General features: G+C 42.3%; 1 protein-coding gene across 1 annotated transcript in view; it reads left to right on the plus strand.

Moving 5' to 3' along the window:
• Phlpp1 (PH domain and leucine rich repeat protein phosphatase 1) overlaps positions 1-23836 on the plus strand; it is a 222488-nt gene that overhangs the window by 123259 nt on the left and 75393 nt on the right. The window contains exon 4 of the mRNA NM_021657.2: positions 7281-7447. Coding sequence (NP_067689.2) covers positions 7281-7447 — 167 coding nt within the window. The remainder of the gene's footprint in view (positions 1-7280; positions 7448-23836) is intronic.

Genomic DNA, 23836 nt, shown 5'->3' on the forward strand with positions numbered 1-23836 from the left:
AGTACAATAATCTGCATCGTTCACATAAAGACTAATTCCCGCCGGTTACCATGTTAACTGATTGACCTACTTTCTAGCCGCTTTATGAGGCACAGTAACCAGTGAGAACTACTGAGTGCCTCTCAAAACCGTCCTGAGGGCTGGCTTCACAACCAGTGTACTGTCTCCTGATGACGTCATCACACTTCGCAGGGAAAGGAACGGAAGTGCTTGCACTGCTGTATGTGATACATTTTCCTACTTCCTCTTTTTATTTGTTTCCACTTTGATTGTTTTACGAAGGAGAACTGAAAGGACCAAAACTGAACTTTACATAGCAGCTAAGCTTCCCTGGCAGACTATACTCCACAGTACAGTTCTCAGTAGAACCCAGTTTATTCAATGCATATTAAAAGGGGGCCTCCAAGCACCATATATGTTGATGGGTGTAGCTTGAAGACACATGATCAACCACTCCACATCTTTATGTTGAATAGCACACATTAAAGAACATGAGAGGCCCTAGGAGTTCCAAGTGCAGGTTAAATTAATGTCAGTGTTGCAGGAACTATTGTCTGAGTCTTTGAAAATTGTTATATCCAGAATATAACACTTGTACCAGACATTGGCATCTGGTCATATAGGTATGCACAAGTGCACCTGCTTATGTGTATGAACATGTGTGCTTTTGTATGTGTGTGTATTCATCTGTGCCTGTGTGTATTCATGTGTGCTTGTGTGTTTGTGCCTGTCTGTATATTCATGTGTGCTTGTGTGTTTGTGCCTGTGTGTATATTCATGTGTGCTTGTTTGTGTGTGTGCTTGTTTGTGTGTGTGTGTGCATGCGTGTATATTCATGCATGCTTGTGTGTATGTGTGTATTCGTGTGTGCTTGTGTGTGTGCATGCGTGTATATTCATGCATGCGTGTGTGTGTGTGTGCGTGTGTGTGTGTGTCTGTGTGTGTGTGTGAATACTGGGTTGGTTGGTTTGTTTTGAGGCAGGATCTTACTATGTAGTCCTGATTGAACTGGAAGGTATTACAGAGAGGCCATTCTCAAACTCAAGAAATCCGCCTGACTCTGCCTCCTAATTGCTAGAAATCAAGGCATGTGCCACCACACCTGGCCCTAGTCATTAGTTTTTGAAGCTGTACTATTTTAATTTGAGGGCTTAGACTAACTTTTTTAAAAGAAGATTTATTTATTTTATTCATACGAGTACATTGTAGTGTCCTCAGACACACCAGAAGAGGGCATCGGATCCCATTACTGATGACTATGAGCCACCATGTGGTTGCTGGGAATTGAACTCAGGACCTCTGGAAGAGCAGTTGGTGCTCTTAACCACTGAGCCATCTCTCCAGTCCCCTGGGCTTAGACAAACTTAAATAAATATTTATTCTGAAAACGTAATCTCCCCTCCTATGCTTGTTCATCTTCAGGAGTTCCACTGTTTTTAGGCTAGAGCATTGCATTCTGATTACTATGAAGGGCTAGAGTGGCTTAACTGGTTTAATTTACTATTTTAGGAAATAAGAAATAATGATTAGAAAAGAATCTGTGAAGTGTGTATTCAACACGTAGACCTGAGTAGGAACCGTGGGACTTACATCTTTTCCTTTTTAGCAAATAGCATCTTTGCAATAGTTCACTATTTGAATTTGTATATATGTATGTGTGTGTGCATGTCCGTTCTCTCTCTCTCTCTCTCTCACACACACACACACACACACACACACACACACACACACACACACACACACACACCACACCACATGAATCAAAAGTTAGAATATGAGATTAATTTTTTTTTTTTTTTTTGGTTCTTTTTTTCGGAGCTGGGGACCGAACCCAGGGCCTTGCGCTTCCTAGGTAAGCGCTCTACCACTGAGCTAAATCCCCAGCCCCGAGATTAATTTTTATACCTAGTGGTTCGTTCCTCTTTGTCTAGAAGATACTTGCTGTCTTTGGGGCAGTCTCAGGGCATCGTTCACACATGTTATACCAATAATGAAATGAACTCAGGTCTGATCTGCACCCAAGCTAGTGTCTGCTTTTTATTCCTATTGAAAGCACAATGAGGTTTATGTGCACGGACTGCGGTGGAGGAGTAACAGTGGACACCATTGATGATTTTGGAAGGCTGGCCTGGCCCTGGTCAGATGCTTCTGACTGTGGCAGCCCGAGGCATCAGGTTCATTTATTCAGGTTAGGCTACACAGTGAGCTCACTGGGCAGGGGCATCCGCATTGCCCCTCCCTGCATGGCCATTTATTTGTCAGTGGTCTTGTTGGCCTGGCTCTCTCAGGTGTGTGACCTTGGCTCTGCATGTGCTAGCTCTCATTGTGTCTCCACATGGCCAAGGGGTCTGTGCTGGGTTTGCGAAGGGCTCATGACAAATGAATATGTCTGCAGCTGTTCTCTCAGGCTAGCTGGTAGCCTGAGGATACCTCCTCACCTCCATCCACTCCCTTCCCATGGCAGGCAGCTAGCAATGCCTGGCTATTTCTCTTTGTTGCCTTTTCTAGATCACTATAACCTGGGCCTTGAACAATTACCTAGTTAGTTTGTTTCCTTTCCAGATTTTATGCTCATCCTCCTAAAGCCAGGATGACTCCACCACTCTGTTACTCCTGATGGTGTTAGAACTAGATGAGCTGAAGTTAAGAATCATTACCAAAGCCGAGTGAACTCACAGAGACTGTCCCTTTAGCCAGGGGCATCGTTTCCTAAACCCCTCACAGTTAGACCAGAGCAGTTCTGACCCATGCTAGTTCCCAGCAGTCTTTTCGCTTATGTACAGAATTCTTTGTGCTGTTTAGGCTGCTTTGACCAAGGCTTTCAGTCATTCTGCTTGAATTTGAGAATGCTATGCACGTAAAAAGGCTAGATATGACTTCCTTATAGAAGTGACCACACGTCACATGCATATTGCTGTGACCTTTCCTTGCCTAAGGAAGGTGATTATCCACAGAGCAGCTGTCGACATGATGAGATTGGTAGCCCTGTCACACGAAGGGCATGAGAGTTGGGAAGCGTGACACATACTGGTTAGGCTAGGACAAATATTCTGATGTAGAGATGCAGCTCAGCTAGACTCACAGAAAGAGCTCTTGGCCTGAGAGTCCTAAGTTTGGGAAACACACGGTTTCAGTGTGCGTCAAGATAAGCAACATGTCAGTGAATACAGAAATTCTAGTAAGTCATCTGGAATTTTTGTTTTTCATTTGTATTTTTAACCATAGTGTTTAGGAGGAAATATTTTGAGAACTAAATATACTTTTCCCATTGTATATATTTACAAAGACATTTGCAAAAATGACAATTTGAATAGGTGGATAGAATTCACATTTATATTAATATATTGCAGGTTTTGTTCATTCTGACTCTAATCAGCCTTGTTATCTAACTATCCATCTATCATCCATCTATCTATCATCTCTCTCTCTCTCTCTCTCTCTCTCTCTCTCTCTCTCTCTGTGTGTGTGTGTGTGTGTGTGTGTGTGTGTGTGTGTGTTAATGTAGATGCCAGAGACATCAGATTCTCTGGATTAGAGTTATAGGTCTCTGTGAGCTACCATGTGTGCACATAGAACTGAACTTTAGTCTCCTGCAGGAACTGCGAAAGAAGGCTCTTATCTACCAAGTCATCTCTCCAGCTCTGGTCATTTTTTTTTAATTGTCAATATAGATTAGAAATAATTTTTTAAACTATAGTTATCTTGAACTGCTCTGAAAGTCAAATCTATTCACATTGTTTGTGTAACTGCTCAAGATGGTGGGGATGTGGACCAGGGATAGTAGTAGATATTGCTGAACCTTTCTTCCATTTTTAAAGTGAGAATGGTAGGGGCAGAAGAGGAGGCTCAGTGCTTAAGAACACTGGTTGCTCTTCCAGGGGACCTGGGTTTAATTCCCAGCTTCTCCATGGAAACTCACAACTGCCTGTAACTCCAGTCCTAGGGAGCCCAACATACACATGGTGTGTAGACACGTGTGCAGGTTGAACACCTATTCTCAAAAATAAAAATAAAAGGTTAAAATGTTTTTTAAATAGGAGAAGGCTATATTGATATCGATTTGGTATGTGTTGGACGATACACTTTAGAGATGAAGAAGCTGATAGTCGAGAGATGAAGTGACTTGTCCAAAGCCACATGACTAGAAAAGTCATCTTACACATCCTGTTCTTGAGCCTGACTTTTGTGGCTTGTAGTTTGCTGGTGTAATGTACAGTAGCTTCTTCCAAAGGGAGATTTGCATTTCCGTTGTGAGATCCTTGAGAAGGATAACAGGGATTTTAGGCATTTCCACATAGGGTGGTTTCTTTTGCTTTCCAGATTTTCCTAACGTTTATTGATGGATAGATGGATTGTACCTTCTTCCCAGACTTGCAGAGTTTGATTTGACGTTCCTCAGTTATTCACCGTGAACCACCATTCTTCAGTTGGACAAGGGATTTAGGCTTGGAGTGGGCAGAGTTATGATGTCAAGGAATGATGGTCCCACAAGATGTCACCCTTTCTGTGGAATCTGTTTGCTTAGCAGATGGTCTCTCTATTTCTTTGTAGGAGGGACCATGCTCTGTTACTGCTTCTTTTCCACATCTAAGCTTACATTTCTTCAAGGGACTGCTTTTCTGTGTTCCAGTTACGATACCATTTCTTTGAGAGTTAGGAGAATGTTCTTGTTTCCTGGTGATATCTAACAATAGTCCAGGCCCTGGCCTGATGGATGTGATTAGTAGTGCAGTCTCTGTTCACACCCTGGGCTTAGTATAGCTGTGGCCTGAAGCTCAATTTGCTTTATTTGGTTTAAACATCTGTACTGGCTAAACTTGATACAAGCTGGAGTTACCACAGAAAAGAAGCCTCAGTTGTGGAAATGCCTTCATAAGACCCAACTAGTAGTCAAGGTGGGAGAACCCAGCCCATTGTGGGCGGTGCTGTCCCTGGGCTGGTGGTCTTGGGTTCTATAAGAAAGCAAGCTGAGCAAGCCAAGGGAAGCAAGCCAGTAAGAAACATCCCTCCATGTCCTCTGCATCAGCTCCTGCTTCCTGACCTGTGTGAGTTCCAGTCCTGACTTCCTTTGGTGATGAACAGCAATGTGGAAGTAAGCTGAGTAACCCCTTTCCTCCCCAGCTTGCTTCTTGGTCATGAATAGAAACCCTGACTAAGATATCTTCACTATATGGAGTTTGTTGGAAAGTCAACAGTCTACCTTCAGCTCTCCTCAGGGCCACACTTCCTTTGTATAACAATAAGTTAACAACCACTGGGAAAGGAAGCTGGGTAAAAATGCCGCTTGCTCTAAGATGTACCCAGGTGGCTTTCTTATTAATAGTTCCTGTGTATGTAGATTGTGGGAAGGATGTGAGTTTTAATAGCAGCTGTGTAGGTGGAGCACAGCTTCTTAGTTGGATGTCCAGCCTTTCTTCTTTGGGAACAGTGCTTTTCTCTTTTGGATGAGATGTACCTTGGCTGGTCTTCGCTGATGTACTTACTTCTTTTGTTTTGGGGCCAGCACACGGTCTGTTCACAGGAGACGCTTGTGGTAGCCTTTGTGCTCTCCTGGGTTGCTCCCTGCCCCGTGGCTGTTACAGATTGGATTTGTGGTCTTACTATATGTTCCTGTTTGCACTATGGTTCCCATGAGACCATGTTGGCTGATTTTATCCTGTTCCTGTGCCCACTTCTTCCTGCTTCCAGCAGTAACAATTTTTAGTCCAGAAAGAGGAATGGATCAAGGACAACTTGGCATTTAATCATTTTTCTCTTTGTCCAAAGGGAGCACTGTTAGGCTTCTGTTAGAATAGAACTTGTTTTCCTAAGTGGTCTCCAAGGGAACAATGTACTAGGTAGGCCAGAGGCAAACTGGTGTAGCTGGGGGAGGGACTCGTGGCTGTTGGCCCTCTTTCTGTACAGTGTCTGAGGGTCATAGCGAGCACTCAGTGTGGTTGTTTCAGTGAACAAGATAAAGCACCCGGCCCCACAAGCCCCAAGTCCTTCCCGTTTATATCAGGAATTTGGCTCTCTTTGGAATTTTCTTTTTTAATGACATAAATTCAAGGAAAGCTGAAATTGCTGAAGTTCAAACTCTGACTTCTGTATTTGTACTTTTGTAGCTTTTGTACACCACATCCTTCTGCTTCATATGTACAGTGAAATTCGCCTTTAATTCCAAGTACGACCTTAGCAGAGTCGGTTTCATGAATACTTATTTCTAGATAGTTTTTTCTTAGCATTTGGGAATTAGTGATTATAAACTATGAGTAATTCTATGTTGTAATAATAGCAATAGAAAAATAGCAGCATTTATTGATGGTTTTTCTAAGCTATGAAAATGGGATTAGATGCAATGTTAATACTGCTATGTAGACATGAAAACCCGAGATCAATGATCTGTCTGTTCCTCTTTGCTTAGCCACAGGGTGGTGGCACTTGGATAAGAATCCTTGCCCTCTTGGCCCAGAGCCACATTCCCAGGACTCTTCTCTGCTTCTTCTGGGTTAGGAAAAAACAAAGCACTGGAATGTGGTAACAGAAAAGTGCATCAGGTTGATAAGGATAAAGAGTAAACTATTCCTTCATTCATTTATTTTTACAAACTAAAGTCAGAAACGAAGTTAGGCAAAGCCTCAGAACTATGGTGTAACAGCATCTGCTGTCAGACAGAGAGCCAAGAAGTGTGAAGTGAGGACATTGTGATTGGTGGAGAATATTTGCGCTTACCCAGTGTACTCTGCATCTCCAACATGCAGTTTGGTTTTGGCCCTGGGCTCCTGGCCTTGGTAGGAGCTACTTAACCAGGAAGGCAGTGGGGATCTGGGTAATCATTTAAATAGAATTTTTGTTTTGTGCAAAGCATCTACACGAGGCAAAGCACAATGGATGTGTAATTATCTTACTGAAATCAGCACATACACACATCTGTCTTCCTGTCTAGCTCGTGATTGTGTATTTCCTTTAAACTCTTGTGTTGGTTTGTTCAAAATTATTTCTTAATTTAATTTTTTTTTTTAGGATTAAAACCACCTGTAGGAGAGACTAGTGACACCAGTAAATCTAATAAGGTACTGTGCTCTTGGGAGCCCTGTGCTAGGTTACTTTAGGTATGCTCTAGTGCGGTCTTTACAACAGCAGGCTGTTTTGTGCCTAGTGTATACACTTCATCTCTTTGAGTTTGGCCAGAAAGTGCTACTCTCATGGTGTTCCTGAGTTCCCAGGAGGGAACATCTCATTTCTATGTATACACAATAGTTTGCAGGAAAAATTAACTAAATGTATTTTTTTTCCTCCAGGTTGCATCACAACGCATAAGCTCAGTAGACCTCTCATGTTGTAGCCTTGAGCATCTGCCTGCCAACCTCTTTTACAGCCAAGACCTTACTCATCTCAATTTAAAACAGAACTTCCTAAGGCAGAACCCCAGCCTCCCAGCTGCCAGAGGACTTGGTGAACTGCAGAGGTGAGTCTGCGCACACACTAGAATCCTTTGCAGGGCTGGGGGAACCAGACTATTTGGGAATGGTTTCTGCACCATTTTGACAGGTATCGTGTACAACATCTTCCTCTTCAGAAGGTACACAACTTTGCTTTATAGTGGGAGCAGTACCAGCTACCACTCAAATTGTCTCTAAGGTTTCTTGCCTTTAAAATTATGGCTTGTAGTTACCCATTGGGTAAATTTACATAAGAGCAGTTCTTTTTTAAACAAACTTCATTCCCTATATTATCTGCAAATAGACTGAAAATTTCATGGTATTTAGTGGGTTTCTCCTAACTTCAAGAGTCTGTTCAGAATAAATTACTTGTTTTGAAATTTATGGATCAGTTTTTCCTCAGGAAAAGACATATCTTAGAAATAGAAGAACCAAGGTTTAAGTCCAGAACTCTGTGACATCTGGATATCAATATGTTGGACTTGAGTCGTATGTGTCAGCTAGGAGACTCTGCCCCATTATGACTGGGAGTATCTCTAAAGAGGACCCGAGAGGTTGCTGTCTTCCTTGCTTTCCCACTTTGCAGTGGTGACCAAGCATGGTTCTGTGGGACGTGAAGCCACTTGTGACTACATGTAGACACTGTACTGAAGAGGATGTAGTTGTGTTCAAGGAGCAGAGGGACTCAGACCTTAAGTGGCCAATATGCGTAGAAAAAAAAGCTATGCTGATCAACCATTGTGATTGTATATATATGGTTTTAACACCCAGGAAGAAGAATCCAGCCACATTAGACTGTGAACTTTGTACATTTAATTGCAAAATAAGGTAGCATTTTTACAGTTAACTTCAAGTTTGCATGCATGTTTCTCAGTTTCATTGGAGTCTTTCCATCCATTTGTGTCCTTGGAGTTTGTTCTAATTTTTCTTCTCCTCCACCCACTAGATCCCTGAGAGAGTATTTTAATTGTTTTTTTCCAAAGAGTTATGAATATTCTTCTTTAATACCATACCTAATTTTGACAAATGGTTTCTTAAGCTAGAAAGGGGCATTAGGAGTCATCTAAACTAAGCCTGTGTGACGGACGGGTCTATAGGATATTAAGGCGAATGTAGGTCAGTAGTAATCTGAGGAGGAAGTTAGGTGCTGGGATTACAGAATGACTTGAAGGCATTTTCAGCTATCTCTGTGATATAACAGAGTAAACATAGAAAAGAACTATCAGCATTTGACAAGGGAGAGTGTAAGTATCTATCTGGTTGGGTTTATTTTCTCTTTCCTACTTAGATGTGCTATAGTAATCCAGAATTAAAGCCAACATAAGATGGCTTTCTTATTACCTATAGGAATATTCACAATAGATTAGTGAGTATCCAGATAGACCCAAATCCAGCAGGGTGCAGGTCCTACCTTGCCTGTTGTTTCTGTCACCTGTACCCCACGCCTATGCCGTGACTCCTGAACTGTCTTTTGAAAATTCCCCTTCCCCTCCTCATCCCAGCCTTCCTGCACGCACCCCCCCAACCCCACACAGGTTCTCACTTCCCTTACTGCCCTGTACCCCTCTACACTTGGGGTTGGAATTCTGTGTGGAATGAGGTCTTGTCATTTCCCACCCAGCTAGCCAGTTTCTTGTCTCTTATTTTATACATTTCATGATTTTTGTTTTATTTTGTGATTTAAAAAGTGTGTACTTCTTCCTCATTAAAATAATGTCGTATATCGAGTTTTAAAATTCTACTAAACAAGATTTAGAACAAACAGTTGCCTAAATTTCCAGTCCACTCCTCTGCCTGAGTCCTGCTTTTGAGTGAGTCTCTTTGGTGCCATTTGATAGGGGGAGGGTAAAGAGAGGGGAACGAGCTGACCAAGAGCTCCAGAAGTGAGCCAGGCACTATTTTTTAAAGACCAGTAGTATTTGGTTTTACTCTAGTTCTCTGGGCTGTCTAGTTTCTGGTTCTTGGTCACGCAACAGTTTTAGGTATGGATTAATCTTGTGGAGTGAGCCTTAAGTCAATTCAGACAGTGGCGGTTATTCCTACCAGCTGTGTGTCACCTTTGCCCTAGCTTCTCTTGCAGGCTAGAGAAGAGTGTTGCAGGTCCCAGGGTTTGTAGCTGGGTTGGTGTTGGGTCTTCTTTTGATATCCTTCAGAGTGCCTTCCTATACCAAGGGCACTGGTCTGTAAGCACCAGCTTTCCATGTGTTGGATGTTCTGGTGTGGGGGTGTTGTCTTCGGCAATGGCACCTTTCTCTCAGTTTGTGGACAGCAACCTATTGTCTTGGCAACAGCCTGAGTTGTTTGTGGATTTCCATGAGACGCCCTTTAGCCACTAACTAAATTGGCTTTATTTAGTGTAACCCAGACCCAGTGGTGGAAGCTTCACTTGGTGACAAGAGATGGCCAAGTTGGGGTTCTGTCTCCCCCATTATTTGGAGACTTAATTACGATTGCCTTTGTATACTGTGGTTCTGTTTTAGAACCCACTGAGTCAGTGAATGTGGCTTGTATGTGCATGAGTGTAGGATAACCTACTAGAGCATTTGTAGCTTCTCTAGGACCATACCTATGGAAAAAGACCTAACCCTCCGTCCCACATCAGCCATCAGTTGCGGCACATGGGCTGGCATGTACAGATCTGCAGCAGGCACAGCCACTGTCAGCTCATGTCCTGCTGTCATCCTGATTAGTGTCTGGCTGTAAACGTCTGCTCACTCTGGCTCTTAACATCTTTCCACCTCATACTCTTCGAGAACCCTCGAGCCTCAGTACAAGGATTGTGATGGACCTCACCCATGTATAGCTGAGTGCTCCACAGTCTCTCTTCCTCTGCATGTTGGCCAGTTCGGGTCTCTGTGTTACCCATCATCCACTACAAAAATGGCTGCTGTGGTGATGAGTTAGTCGGCGCATAAACGTAAGAACTTAGTGAAGTTAATTACTGTGTCCACTCAGCAGAGTATTGGACTAAACCAGAATGCTTTCTTTTTTCTTTTCTTTTATTGGGAATTTTCTTTATTTACATTTCAAATGTTATGCCCTTTCCCAGTTTCCCCTTCAGACTTCTTCCTATCCAATTTGTATCCCTTTGACCTGTGTATGTTGTCTAATTTCTCTGGCTAGAACGTCCAAGCACTATATTGAATAGGTAAGGAGACTGTGGGCAGCCTTGTCTAGTCCCTGATTTTAGTGAGATTGCTTCAATTTTCTCTCCATTAAGTTTGATGTTGGCTACTGGTTTGCTGTGCATTGCTTTTAATATGTTTAGGTATGGGCCTTGAATTCCTGAGTTTTCCAAGACTTTTACCATGAAAGGGTGTTGAATTTTGTCAAATGCTTTCTCAGCATCTAATGAGATGATCCTGTGGTGTTTTGAGTTTTTGTTGTTGTTGTTGTTGTTGTTTTGGGGGGTTTTTTTTGAGTTTGTTTACATAGTGGATTACATTGATGGATTTCCCTATATTAAACCATCCCTGCATCCCTGGGATGAAGCCTACTTGATCATGATGGATGATCATTTTGATGTATTCTTAGATTCAATTCTCAATTAAATTGAGTATTTTTGTGTCAATATTCATAAGGGGAATTAGTCTAAAGTTCTCTTTCTTTGTTAGGTCTTTGTGTGGTTTTTGTATAAGAGTAATTGTGGCTTCATATAACAAATTGGGTAGTGTTCCCTGTTTCAATTTTGTGGATACGGGTTATGGGATAGTTTAGATGGTTTATCTGATCTTGATTTAACTTTGGTACCTGGTATCTGTCTAAAAAATTGTCCATTTCATCCAGATTTTCCAGTTTGTTGTAATATAGGCTTTTGTAGTAAGATCTGATAATTTTTTGAATTTCCTCAGAGTCTGTAGTTATGTCTCCCTTTTCATTTCTGATTTTGTGAATTTGGACACACTCTCTGTGTCCTCTCGTTGATTTTAAGGGTTTATCTATCTCGTTGATTTTCTCAAAGAACCAGCTCCTGGTTCTGTTGATTCTTTCTATGATCCTTTTTGTTTCTACTTGGCTGATTTCAGCTCTGAGTTTGATTATTTCCTGCCTTCTACTCCTCCTGGGTGTATTTGCTTCTTTTTGTTCTAGAGCTTCCAGGTGTGCTGTCAAGCTGCTGACATATGCTCTCTCCTGTTCTTTTTGGAGGCACTCAGCGCTATGAATTTTCCTCTTAGCACTGTTTTCATTGTGTCCCATAAGTTTGGGTATGTTGAACCTTCATTTTCATTAATTCTATAAAGTCTGTAATTTCTTTATTTCTTCCTTTATCAAGTTGTCATTAAGGAGAGCGTTGTTCAGCTTCCATGTGGGCTTTCTGTTGTTTTTGTTGTTATTGAAGGCCAGTCTTAGTCCCTGGTGACATGATATGATACATGGGATTATCTCTATCATCTTGTACCTGTTGAGGCTGTTTTGTAACTAATTATATGGTCTGTTTTTTGAGATGGTTCCATGAGGTGCTGAGAAGAAGGTATATTCTTTTGTTTTAGGATGAAATGGTCTACAGATATCTCTTAAATCCACTTGGTTCAAAACTTCTGTTAGTCTGTCTATGTCTCTGTGTAGTTTCTGTTTCCATGATCTGTCCATTGATGAGAGTGGAGTGTTGGAGTCTCCACTATCATTGTGTGAGGCGCAATGTGTGCTTTGAATTTTAGTAAAGTTTTTCTTATGTGGGTCCCCTTGCATTTGGAACATAGATGCTCAGAATTGAGAGATTTTTCCTTTGAGCATGAAGTATCTTTCCTTATTTTTTTGATAACTTTTGGTTGAAAAGTTGATTTTATTTGATATTAGAATCGCTGCTCCATCTTGGTTCTTTGGGACCATTTTGCTTGGAAAATTTTTTCCAGCCTTTTACTTTGAGGTCGTGTCTGTCTTTGTCACTGAGTTATGTTTCCTGTAGGCAGCAAAATGCTGGGTCCTCTTTATGCATCCAGTCTGTTAGTCTATGTCTTTTTATTGTCAATTTAGTCCCTTTATGTTGAGAGATATTAAATAAAAGTGATTGTTGCTTTTTGTTATGTTTCCTGTGAGAGGTGTAATTATGGTTGTGTGGCTATCTCCTTTTGGGCTTATTGGAAGAAGATTACTTTCCTGCTTTTTCTAGAATGTACTTTCCCTCCTGTTGGAGCCTTTGTAGGGCTGGATTGGTGGAAAGATACTGTGTAAATTTGCTTTTGTCATGGAATATCTTGCTTTTCCATCTATATTAATTGAGAATTTCACTGGATATAGTAGCCTGCGCTGGCATTTGTGTTCTCTTAGGGTCTGTATGATATCTGTCCAGGATCTTCTGGCCTTCACAGTCTCTGGTGAGAAGTCTGGTATAGTCCTGATAGGTTTGCCTTTATATTCTATTACTTGACCTTCTTCCCTTCCTGCTTTTAATAGACTGTCTTTCTTTTGTGCTATAGTGTTTTGATTATTATGTGACAAGAGGAGTTTCTTTTCAGGTCTAGTCTATTTGGAGTTCTGTAGGCTTCTTCTATGTACATGGGCATCTCTTTCCTTAGGTTAGGGAAGTTTTCTTCTAAAATTTCGTTGAAGATATTTACTCACCCTCTAAGTTGGGAATCTTCACACTCTTCTATACTTATTATCCTTAGGTTTAGTTTTCTCATCGTTTCCTGGATGTTTGGGGTTAGGTGTTTTTTTTTTTTTTTTTTTTTTTTTTTTTTTTTTTTTTTGCTTTTTGCATTTTCTTTCATGGTTGGGTCAATGTTTTCTGTGGTATCTTCTGCCTCTGAGATTTTCTCTTCTATCTTTTGTATTTTGTTGGTGATGCTTGCGTCTATGACCCCTGATCTCTTTCCTAGGTTTTCTATCTCCAGGGTTGTCTCCCTTTGTGATGTTTTTGTTGTTTCTATTTCCATCTTTAGATCCTCGATAGTTTTGTTCAATTCCTTCACTTGTTTGGTTATGTTTTCCTGTAATTCTTTTCAGGGATTTTTTTTTCCTCCTTAAGGGCTTCTACCTCTTTTCCTACATTTCTTTAAGAGAGTTATTTACGTCCTTCCTAAAGTCCTCCATCATCATTGTGAGATGTGATTATAAACAGTGTAATAGGGTATCCAGGTCTTGCTGAGATGGGTATTAATGATGCTGAGTAGCCTGGGCTTCTGTTGCTTATATTCTCATGGCTGCCTCTATTGCCATCTGGTTATCTCCAGCGTTTCCTGCCCTTGCTGTCCCTTGCTGTCTCTGGCTACAGGCTATCCCTCCTGTGGTCCTGATTGTGCCAGAACTCCTCAAGTTCAGATGTCTTTGTGATCCTATGATTCTGGGATCCTGTAATCCTAGGCATCTTAAAGGACCTGGGAGTCTGAGGTCTGCTCGGGGCACTGGTTCAGACCACAATGCAACCTGCGCTGCTGTCTCTAGATCCCTGGGGTCCCAGTTACTATTGGTGTTGGGGTAGTTGTGTGGCCTCCTCACCTCTGATCTTGGGTGTGTTAGAGCACCTGGGAGTGGGGCTTCCTTTGGGTGTTGGGGGAGTGGGTGCGGAGCCAGTGCCCAAGGTCTGCTCGGGGCACTAGTTCAGACTAGAAGGGCCAGAATGCCTTTTCTTAAGAACACAAGGGATCACACTCCTGAAAGCAAACTGTGAACAAGACTTTCCTAAAGCTAATATAGCCATGGAGCACCGATTAGCTTAATCATATTGCTCTTACTTAAACTTTACATTATAATCTTGTGAAACGTGTTTCTTCTGGGATGTCTAGTGATTTCAAATTAAACTCCTCATGACATGGGAATTCCAGGCAATTCCTAGGACTGCAAAACCAAAGCCTCCTCCCACAGTAGGTAAGATAGGCAGAGTCTTGTGGTTTGCATGGGCATAGGAGAAGCTGAGTGGTTGTCATGTTTGTGTACCTGGGAAAGCCCTTTGGGAAGACAGTTCTCCAGGAAATTGTGGCAGGAGAGTCAGAAACTGGGGAGAACATTCTAGAAATTACCGTATGAAAGGTGACAGCAGCAGAAAGAGCTGAATCCAGCTCCATTCTCTCCCTGTGTTTCACTGAGCCTGGAGACGTTCTGAAGAGTGCACATACACTTGAGAGAGTCAGATGTTGAGTTGACTCATAAAAAATTTCATCTCCCTGCTCTACCTCTTGGAGCCAGGCCACAGAGACAGCAGGTACCTTCAGTTTCTTCTGTAACTGCCCTTGTGTCTCTGTACACTCCATTGTGCATAGTAGAGAGGTACAAGCACATGGAAACCATGTTTACTTTCCATACTGGATCCACACTTAGAAAAGCTTGAGTCTTTTGCTTGGAAGAATTTCAGCCATTAGTATTTGGCTACTATCAAAAGATTTAAATTCATGTGATTTTGTTATTTTATTTTTTAAGATTTATTTTATGTGAGCACCCTGTTGCTCTCTTAGGACACACCAGAAGAGGAAATCAGATTCCATTACAGATGGTTGCTGGGGTTTGAACTCAGGACCTCTGGAAGAGCAGTCAGTGCTCTTAACCACTGAGCCATCTCTCCAGCTCCCATTTTGTTATTTTTTATAGTGTTTGATATCATTAGAAATTTGTACTGTAAATGACAAATGAGATTCACATGATTATTAATGAAACATTTTTACTGTAAATAACACTGAATCCATGTACACATAAAAAGACAAGTGTACCATCAGATGTTTTCCTTTCTGTAGTGGTTTATTATTGTTTGTTGTTCACGTTTGAGTGTGATTCTTTATTCCCTGCAGTTCCACAGAACCCTAGGAAATAGTTTGCAAAAGACTTTTTTAAAGCATAAAACAGTAGTAAGCCTTAACTTGTGTGCCTTTGGTTCTTTGATTTTTGTCTTAGAGTCCTACAGTGTAACGCTCTCATAAGGAGACATTTGACCTCATGGCTTTTCTTACTTCCTCTTTGTTCTGTTTATCCACTTTAGGCCTGAATTTCTAAAAGGTAGGAATCGTGTCCCCAGAGGTGGTCATCATTGTGAGGGAGATCATTAAATACACTGTGAGTAAGCACATGAGAAAATGTGAGGCAGCCACTCTTAGTCACCGAGCTTTGTCAGTCACACGCACCCCTCTGCAACAGACTTTTGTGGAAACTTGTAAAGAGAAGGGAAACTGGTAATTCGTCGTTTCTCTTTGGTTGAAGGTTTGGTGAAAAAAAATTGCATAATGAGACCACTCAGGAAACATGACATGGAAGATTTATAACCAAGAGTTGGAAGTAGGAAAAAAAACCAAGTTTTAAATGGACATTTTGCTTTTTATTTTTTGTGTACTGGTGTTTTGCCTTCATTCACATTTGTGGGAGGATATTGGATCCTCTGCATCTAGAGTTACAGACAGTTGTAAGCAGCCATGTGGGTGGTGGGCATTGAACCCCGATCCTCTTGAAGAGCACCGCTCTCTTAACAACTGAGCCATCCGTCCTCAAAATGTTTTTGTTTTTGTTTTTCTAAAGAAAAAGAAAAAAAGACCAAAGCAAAGCCCACTGCCAGTCTCTGAAATACTTTCCATTCTCTCGCCGCTCCCTCGGGCGATCCTGCCCTGATACCTCCACCACTGCCTAGGCCTGGTTCTGGCTTCCATCCTGTCTGCCCTGGGAAGCTGGTTTCCAAGGATGCCCTGTAGAGTTCGGTCATGTCCAGTTCTATGAGCGCATTTCCTTTAATTATAAACATTTTTATACTTGCTTCTTACACAAGCTCGTGATAAACATTAGACAGTTTCTACATTGACATTTATTTGTAAATATCTTGACCATAGAGGTGGAATGTCTCTGCTCTTTTTCTGTTTCCCCTTCATATTTAGTCTAGACTCCAATGGAGGATGGAGGAGGACGGACGTAGGGACGGTGTGCTTCAGTTCAGTCCGTGGTCTCTCCATCACCGAGGAGAACAGAAGGTGTTCGTAAGACTTACGAAAAGTTTCTTTCGGTTGGAAGGAGTGCATTTAAGACTTGGAAGAGTAAGAAGGAAGCAGTGAACTGAGTTCTGAGTGGATGTTAAATTGGCCTCACTGACAAGGAGAGAGTGGGAATGAGTGGGAGAGACAGCCATGCTGCGTGTGCAAGCATGGTGAGACATTAACAGGAAACAGAGAGAGAGAGGAACGAACTCCCAATTCTGTGTGCAGTTCAAGTCCCTTTCTTGAAAAGTCTCCAGTCTGTCTTTGGTCCCCGTGGGGTGGGAAATGAAAAGTGTGGGGGCACTTTTCACATTGCAGTGATAGGAAGTTATCAAATTATTTATGCTTGCTGCACATTAACACTTTAGGCTTTGTTCAAGAAGCAATACGGTTTTCATGTAATGAGTAATTTCTGGGAATTCACTTTAGTGGTGAGAGTGCTCTTAGCAAACGGGAATAGGACGTGACATGCTCGTGCTTTCAGCTCATGTGCCAGCCTCTCTGCAGCCTTGTGGGACATCCTGTCACCTGTGAGAGGGTGAGGAAGGTTGGAGGTAATCACTGAGGGAGGGCTCGTCCGTGTAAAGCGTGAAGGTAGCCAGTGCAAAGTGCTGTGGGAGAAAGGCCGATTTCCAGCGCTGGGTTTGAGGCTCGCCAGCTGATGAAGGATGTCATAGAATGTGTGGACTCCCTCTCCAGGTTGCTGTCACCAGACTGCACGTTCTTGCGCACCTGAGCTTTGCAGATGCGGTTCGGATCCTCTAGGGCACAGGCTTCCCGTTTTCCTGCGCTGAGCTCTGGGTCAAAGGAAAGCCTTGACATGGTTTAGGTCTCCAGGGTGTGCACCTTTACTCTCCTTTCAGCTTTCTTTTCTTCCTGTGCTCTGACAATCATGGCCTGTTTGCTTTTTTTCTCAGACAGCCCTTTCTATAAAGGAACTCAAAGGAAAACAACAGATTTTTATTACACAGTCTGTTTTGACTTTGTTCAAGTCACCTTTTGGAGTCAGCTAAGATGCTTTTTTAACATTTATCCCACTTACAGATAATATGTGGGGAATAATAGTGACTTTAAAAGCTTCTGGTAGATTTTAATTCAGCTTTTTTATTCTGCACACTCCATTTCCTGTTGTTTTATCTAAGCTCTTTGCTGTATTCTCCAAGCCTTACCCAAATTCTAAGAGTCTAGTGTCTGTAGGCATTTGCTGTTCTGAGTGGCAACCAGCTACTCACTGCCTATCTCCTAGGTGACAAGGATGGGCAGCAGATGCTCTAAGTCATAGCACGGGGTAATGAATGTCTTTGTGACTTGGGACTGGGGACAACCATAGCCTCATTACTGAAGGCTTGTGAAATGTGTCTTTTGGGGGCCAGTGTAAGCACACTGCTGCAGCAGACAGCTTTCTTTGTCTGGACTTCTCATGCCACACACACGTCTAACTCCAAATGTTCACACCGCTCTTGTGTGACTTTTGTAAGCTAAAGTCCTAGGAGAGTTTGAGGTTTTTTTTTCCCCAAGTGACTAATTTTGATGCTGTTCACCATATGCCGTTCAGATGGAGCTTTGAATGGGAGGTTTCGATGATGACACCTGCCCAGCTGGGTATCCACGGTGGCCTGTGTAAAAAGCAGGACACACCCTCTCTTTCTGGGGGTGTCTGGTCTTATAATGAACAATAGACAAACAAAACAACTAGAGAAAGTATAGCTTTGCTTATCTCCTGAATTTAAAACCCTCTCCTCCCACGGGAGGGATGACAGGCAGGGAGCTGTGATTTTTTTTTTTTTTTGTAATAAAAAATGAATCAGGCGTCATGGGATTTTGTTGATTTAGTTTGAAGTTTTTCTAGGTAAACAGCAGTGTCTCTGTTGAGATGCTCTCTTAGGCATTAGGCAGCCCTTAGCACCAGAGGCGTTCATTTGCTATGCAAATTCCGCCTGCTTAGTATTTCCCAAGTATGCCCCGTAGTTTATAACCTCTAAATCAGTGCTTCTCAAAAAAAAAGGTTCATGAACCACTCACACTAGGCTAACACTGGTATTTACTGGGGTCATTGGAGCCTCTTCTGTTATCTCAGCCTTCAGTTAGATCCTCTAGTCACAGAGCCAGGAGTCTGTGGTTCTGTTCTCTCTTTAGTCACCAGCTGCCTGTCTTACTCTTCAGTGAAAGGAGTTCCCCCTGTGAGCGTTCACTAAGTTCCCACCTTCTACCTCACAGGGTTGCAACTCTTTCCCAAACATTTTAAGTTCCCAGAAGTGATTGCCCTGTCTCCTTTCACATCTTATGCTCCAGGTGCAGCATTAAGGGCCCAATGCATGTCCAGTGGTTGAGGCTCCAGTGCCTATCCTTGGTAGTTATCCTTAGTGAGCCTTGAGTGTTGGAATTTTCTTATCTCACTGGGAGATATGCTTAGTCTTGCTGTGAGAGGGAGCTCACACCACTCCTCTCTCTCACAGAACATTTCTGGGACTTTAGCTTTAGCTCTTTTCTGTGGCTTTCGCACATGCTCATTTTCTCATGCCTAGAGCATGTGATGCTTTGAAGTGGGTCCCTGGCTCTTGTGTATTCTTGCATGAGTCAGCCGAGCTTTTAACCAATCACACTTTACCTCTTTTTGTTGAGAAGTTAGATGGTGATGTGTTTTCTGTCTTGTACAGAAATCTTCCACCACTGTTACTTGTCCCACCTGTATAATAGTAGGTGACATGAAACCTCTCTTGAATAGTGTTGACAATCAAATCTGCTGCTGAACAGATCTGTTAAGTATAACAGGGCAACATACGTCTTGGTTCTCTTTTTGATTATTATGTTGCCAGTTTGTTTGTTTGTTTGTTTGTTTGTTTGTTTTAAAAAAAGATGACATGCTTGGAAATCTGCTGGCTGCTTTTAGTCACATATTGACTATCTTGTGATCTAGAGTGGTATTTATCATTTATTATTCTTAGGGATAGTATATGTTACGGCTCACATGTAGATGTCATAGGAAACTATCAAGAGTAGGTTTTTCCTTCTCCCTTTACATGAACTCCAGGGGTCAAAGTTGGGTCTTTAGGTTTACACAGAAGGGTCCTTAATCCTCAAAGCCACTGTGCTGGCCATGGAGTGGTTTTCTACATAACCAACTCACTGGACTCATAGGAACTTACTCCTGCATACACTTTGCCATTGTCCTTTGAGCTTTGTTTGCTCTCTCTCTCTCTCTCTCTCTCTCTCTCTCTCTCTCTCTCTCTCTCTCTCTCTCTCTCTGTGTGTGTGTGTGTGTGTGTGTGTGTGTGTAGTCAACCTAGGGTAGGGTCTTAGATGTAGGATCTGATCAATAGATGTTCTCCTGTTTGAGTAATATTAAAGAAGGGTTAAAATATGAACTTGTCTTTTTAGGAAATGCTTTAATTTGCTGTTACAGCAGCATCTCCATTGTGCTTATTGCCAACATCAAATGTTAATTTTCTTTTTTTACTTCAGAAAAATTATGCTTGTGAGCTTTCTGTCCGGGGAAAGGCCCCAGGCCTGCAGGTCCAGAGCGTGCTGTCCTACTTCAGCTGTGGTCCCTGACTCTGGGTTTTTAATGTCTGCAGCAACCCTTTTGCCCAGATTGTGAGCAGACCTTTTTGTAGGAGCAGATTTAAATGTTAAGCCAAGTGAAATATTAATGTGTTTATTTTTGTTTTCTAGTCATATGAGAAGGTGTTCTGTGTATTTTGCTGACTCCAAGAGTTATTTATTGTGTTGAGAATACAAACAGAGTGGTTTCTGTTAGCTTTAGTGCAAATGTTGAGAAGCTAGTTGTAAGCCACATTTGCTTTGTATTCTTCCGAGCCTCAGAAGAAAGGCAGACTCCCTGGTAGAGGCCGGTGGACTACTCAGCTCTTGGAGTAGGCCATGCGACGGTCAGTGTAGAGCCATCTCAGAGGCAAAACAGGGCAGACGTGTGCCAGGACATTGGGAAGGGATGAAAGTGCAGCTCTAGGGAGTAGTTTAGTGCTGTGAGGACAAATGAGCATCAGAAGGTGAGTCGGTCATGCTTCTGAGGGATGGGTGTTCTTAGTGATGCTGAGGCTGGCCTGGGAGCTGAGGGCTTTCCTTAGTCCTACCAACACAGAGAGCCCAAGAAGACCAGGGGTGTAAAAGGTATTTTCTATTCCTCCCTTTGCATGCAGGAGCACAAGCCTCTACCATGCAAAGTACGCTGCTTCTTACCTGTTAGAGTGCATGCAGATTGCTTATGACATATCTCACATGCTATAGGATTGAGCTCCCAATTAGATGGAGCACCAACGGGCAAGAGCTTCAGTCTGCAGAGTACACACAAGGTCCATCCGGGGGGATTGAATTCTCTCCTTCATTTGCTCACCTATTACTCCTTGAGGTCTAATATAGTTAAACTCTACAAGGAGGGCTTCACTTTCTTCCTAAGCCTAGTTTTTCTAAAGAGAAAGCTTGCAGTATGTAAACCTCAAATGTTTTACCAGCTGAAAAGTTCAAGCTGGTTCTCAGTAGCTCAGCCTGGTCTTAGAAAACAGAGGTACTTGCTGTCTTTGGGGCAGTCTCAGGGCATCGTTCACACATGTTATACCAATAACGAAATGAACTCAGGTCTGATCTGCACCCAAGCTAGTGTCTGCTTTTTATTCCTATTGAAAGCACAATGAGGTTTATGTGCACGGACTGCGGTGGAGGAGTAACAGTGGACACCATTGATGATTTTGGAAGGCTGGCCTGGCCCTGGTCAGATGCTTCTGACTGTGGCAGCCCGAGGCATCAGGTTCATTTATTCAGGTTAGGCTACACAGTGAGCTCACTGGGCAGGGGCATCCGCATTGCCCCTCCCTGCATGGCCATTTATTTGTCAGTGGTCTTGTTGGCCTGGCTCTCTCAGGTGTGTGACCTTGGCTCTGCATGTGCTAGCTCTCATTGTGTCTCCACATGGCCAAGGGGTCTGTGCTGGGTTTGCAAAGGGCTCATGACAAATGAATATGTCTGCAGCTGTTCTCTCAGGCTAGCTGGTAGCCTGAGGATACCTCCTCACCTCCATCCACTCCCTTCCCATGGCAGGCAGCTAGCAATGCCTGGCTATTTCTCTTTGTTGCCTTTTCTAGATCACTATAACCTGGGCCTTGAACAATTACCTAGTTAGTTTGTTTCCTTTCCAGATTTTATGCTCATCCTCCTAAAGCCAGGATGACTCCACCACTCTGTTCTTACCCCTGTGGGTCCTCTCTCAGTTTGTCTCTTGTCTCCCTGGGTTTTCCTGTTGCCTTCATTGCTGCTACATGCCATAGCTGCTAATAATTTAGAATGGAGGATAAATTTACATTTTATTTCTCATATGCCCTCAAATCATTTACCTTTATTAGGATACAATGAGACTGTCTCAAAAAAAAAAAAAAAAAAAAAAGGAAAGGAAAGAAAGCACACACTAGCTGTTGTTACCCATGCTTCTCTGTTGTATTTGAGCAGCAGCCATATTTCTCTTATTTTCCCCCAGTGTAGAAGTTTTTTAATTAAGCATCAGAAAAAAATGATTTGTATCGTGAATGTAATAAGCTACTAAAAAGAAAACAGACTGTTCCTACCAGTCTATGAGAAAGCACATGTCCAGAGAGCAGAAATAGGACTCTTGGAGGACGGGACCCGGCAAGGTAAGAAGTACAATATACAACATATATGGAAGTGCCATAAATTAATACATTAACTAAAAATTGCAATAGTAAAGAAATAGTAAATTGGTATAGAATGAAGTAGATAAAATAGATAAAAATAGGTAAAATAGATAAAAGTGGGAATTCTTGAAAGTGTAAATATTAAATCAATTTAACAAACAAAAACTAGGAAAGAATGACAAATTTGATTCAATAAAACTTAAGAACCAATGTGTGGCAAAAGGCACACACTAGTTGACAGCAGGAAAACTTCAGAGAGGGAGGGAGGGAAAGGGGAGAGAGAGAGAGAGAGAGAGAGAGAGAGAGAGAGAATTTACAACATCTAATAAATGCAGATTGACTCACAGAGCTCCTTAGACTGTTGAGGGGAAACTTTTTAAAAGTCCAGTAAAAACCTGAGCAAAGCACATGTCTTTGAAAGGCACTTTGTGCATATCCTTCCATTTGTAAATAGCATCCCTGAGAGATTTGGATGAGACTGGTCTGTCATCGTTGTTGTATCAGTTAGCAGCATTGGAAGGACGAACACTGAACAGTGACAGTGTTTGACAGTGACAGTGTTTGGGAAAGAGGAGGAACCTCAGGTCTGTTTGTTTCAAAGTGTAGTTTGTTATAAAACTGTAGTTTTAAAAACTTGTACCATGTATTCAATTTAAATTACACATATTCATCAATGTTACTTTGAGCAATACAAGTTCATAGACATTTGAAAAGCTTTTGAGACCATTTGTGTTTTGGAATCTAGAGATTTTTCCCATGGCACAAAAATACAGCTGTGCGTGCCAGTAGACTTGGTGTTTGGTGAGAGCCTACTCTTTACCTTGGATGCTTTCCCTGCATTCTCACTTGCTGGGACACTAATCATATTTATGAGGTAGAGCTCTTACATTGGCTAAGTTCCATAAGGACTTAGAGACTGCGGTGAGATAGATGTTTACACCACAGCTTCCATTTTAATTAAATTTCCTTAGCTTTGAGACTTTATGTGCTAGGAGATGCATGTGTGTATAAAATGGTGTCTTGGTTACCGTGCAATAAAACAGCCAACTTAAAGAAGAAAGTGCATAAATTGGGGCTTTCAAAGGGTTAGAGTCCATGACCATCACGGGGCAGTGGCAGGCAGGCAGGCAGGCAGGCAGGCAGGCGGCGGGCGGGCGGGTGGGCGTGGTGCTGTTACAGTAGTTGAGAACTTACATTTTGAGACAAAGCCAGGAGGTAGAAAGAGGCACTCGGAATGCTGTTAGTCTGTTGAAACCTCAAAGTCTACCTGAAGTGGAAACAAGGGTTCTTTGCAGTGTCAGATGTGTTAGATGGCGTTTTGTTGGGGCAGATGTGTGAAGGAGTGTCTTCTTGAAATGGATGCTGGTGAAAGGCTAAGGCAGATTTGTTAAGGAACATTTTAGTGAAGCAAACACAGGAGAAAAGATGTTCTGTGAAAGCAAGCATGTGAAAGGACATGTGATGAAAGATTCTGTGTTAATGACACATGTATTGGTGTCTTACAGTGTGTAGTTGAGCTACATTTGTTGGGACTACATAGAAAAATGCCCCAAACTTGTATTGCTGTGCTACAGTTTCTTACAGCTTTGCAGACTCTGACTGATTGACAGAATGACGTCACCTGAGACAGGCGCAAATGCTGAGGGAAGGCTTATGGAAGACACTAATATTTAGAAAGAATATAAAAGGACTTGAGGAACAGTGGTGGAGGCTGAGCTTGGCTTGTTTATAGAGCTAGCTGTAAAAAGCTTGTGGATCTCCCGTCTTTGCCGAGAACTTCTCCTGGCCTCCCTCCAGGTCCCTCCTGTTGACTTGTGTCAGGGTCAGGGTGAGGCTCAGGCCTGTCTGTCTGTTAGGTAATGCCACGGCT

Source organism: Rattus norvegicus, chromosome 13 (genome assembly GCF_036323735.1).
Source record: "Rattus norvegicus strain BN/NHsdMcwi chromosome 13, GRCr8, whole genome shotgun sequence".
NCBI classification, from domain to species: domain Eukaryota; kingdom Metazoa; phylum Chordata; class Mammalia; order Rodentia; family Muridae; genus Rattus; species Rattus norvegicus.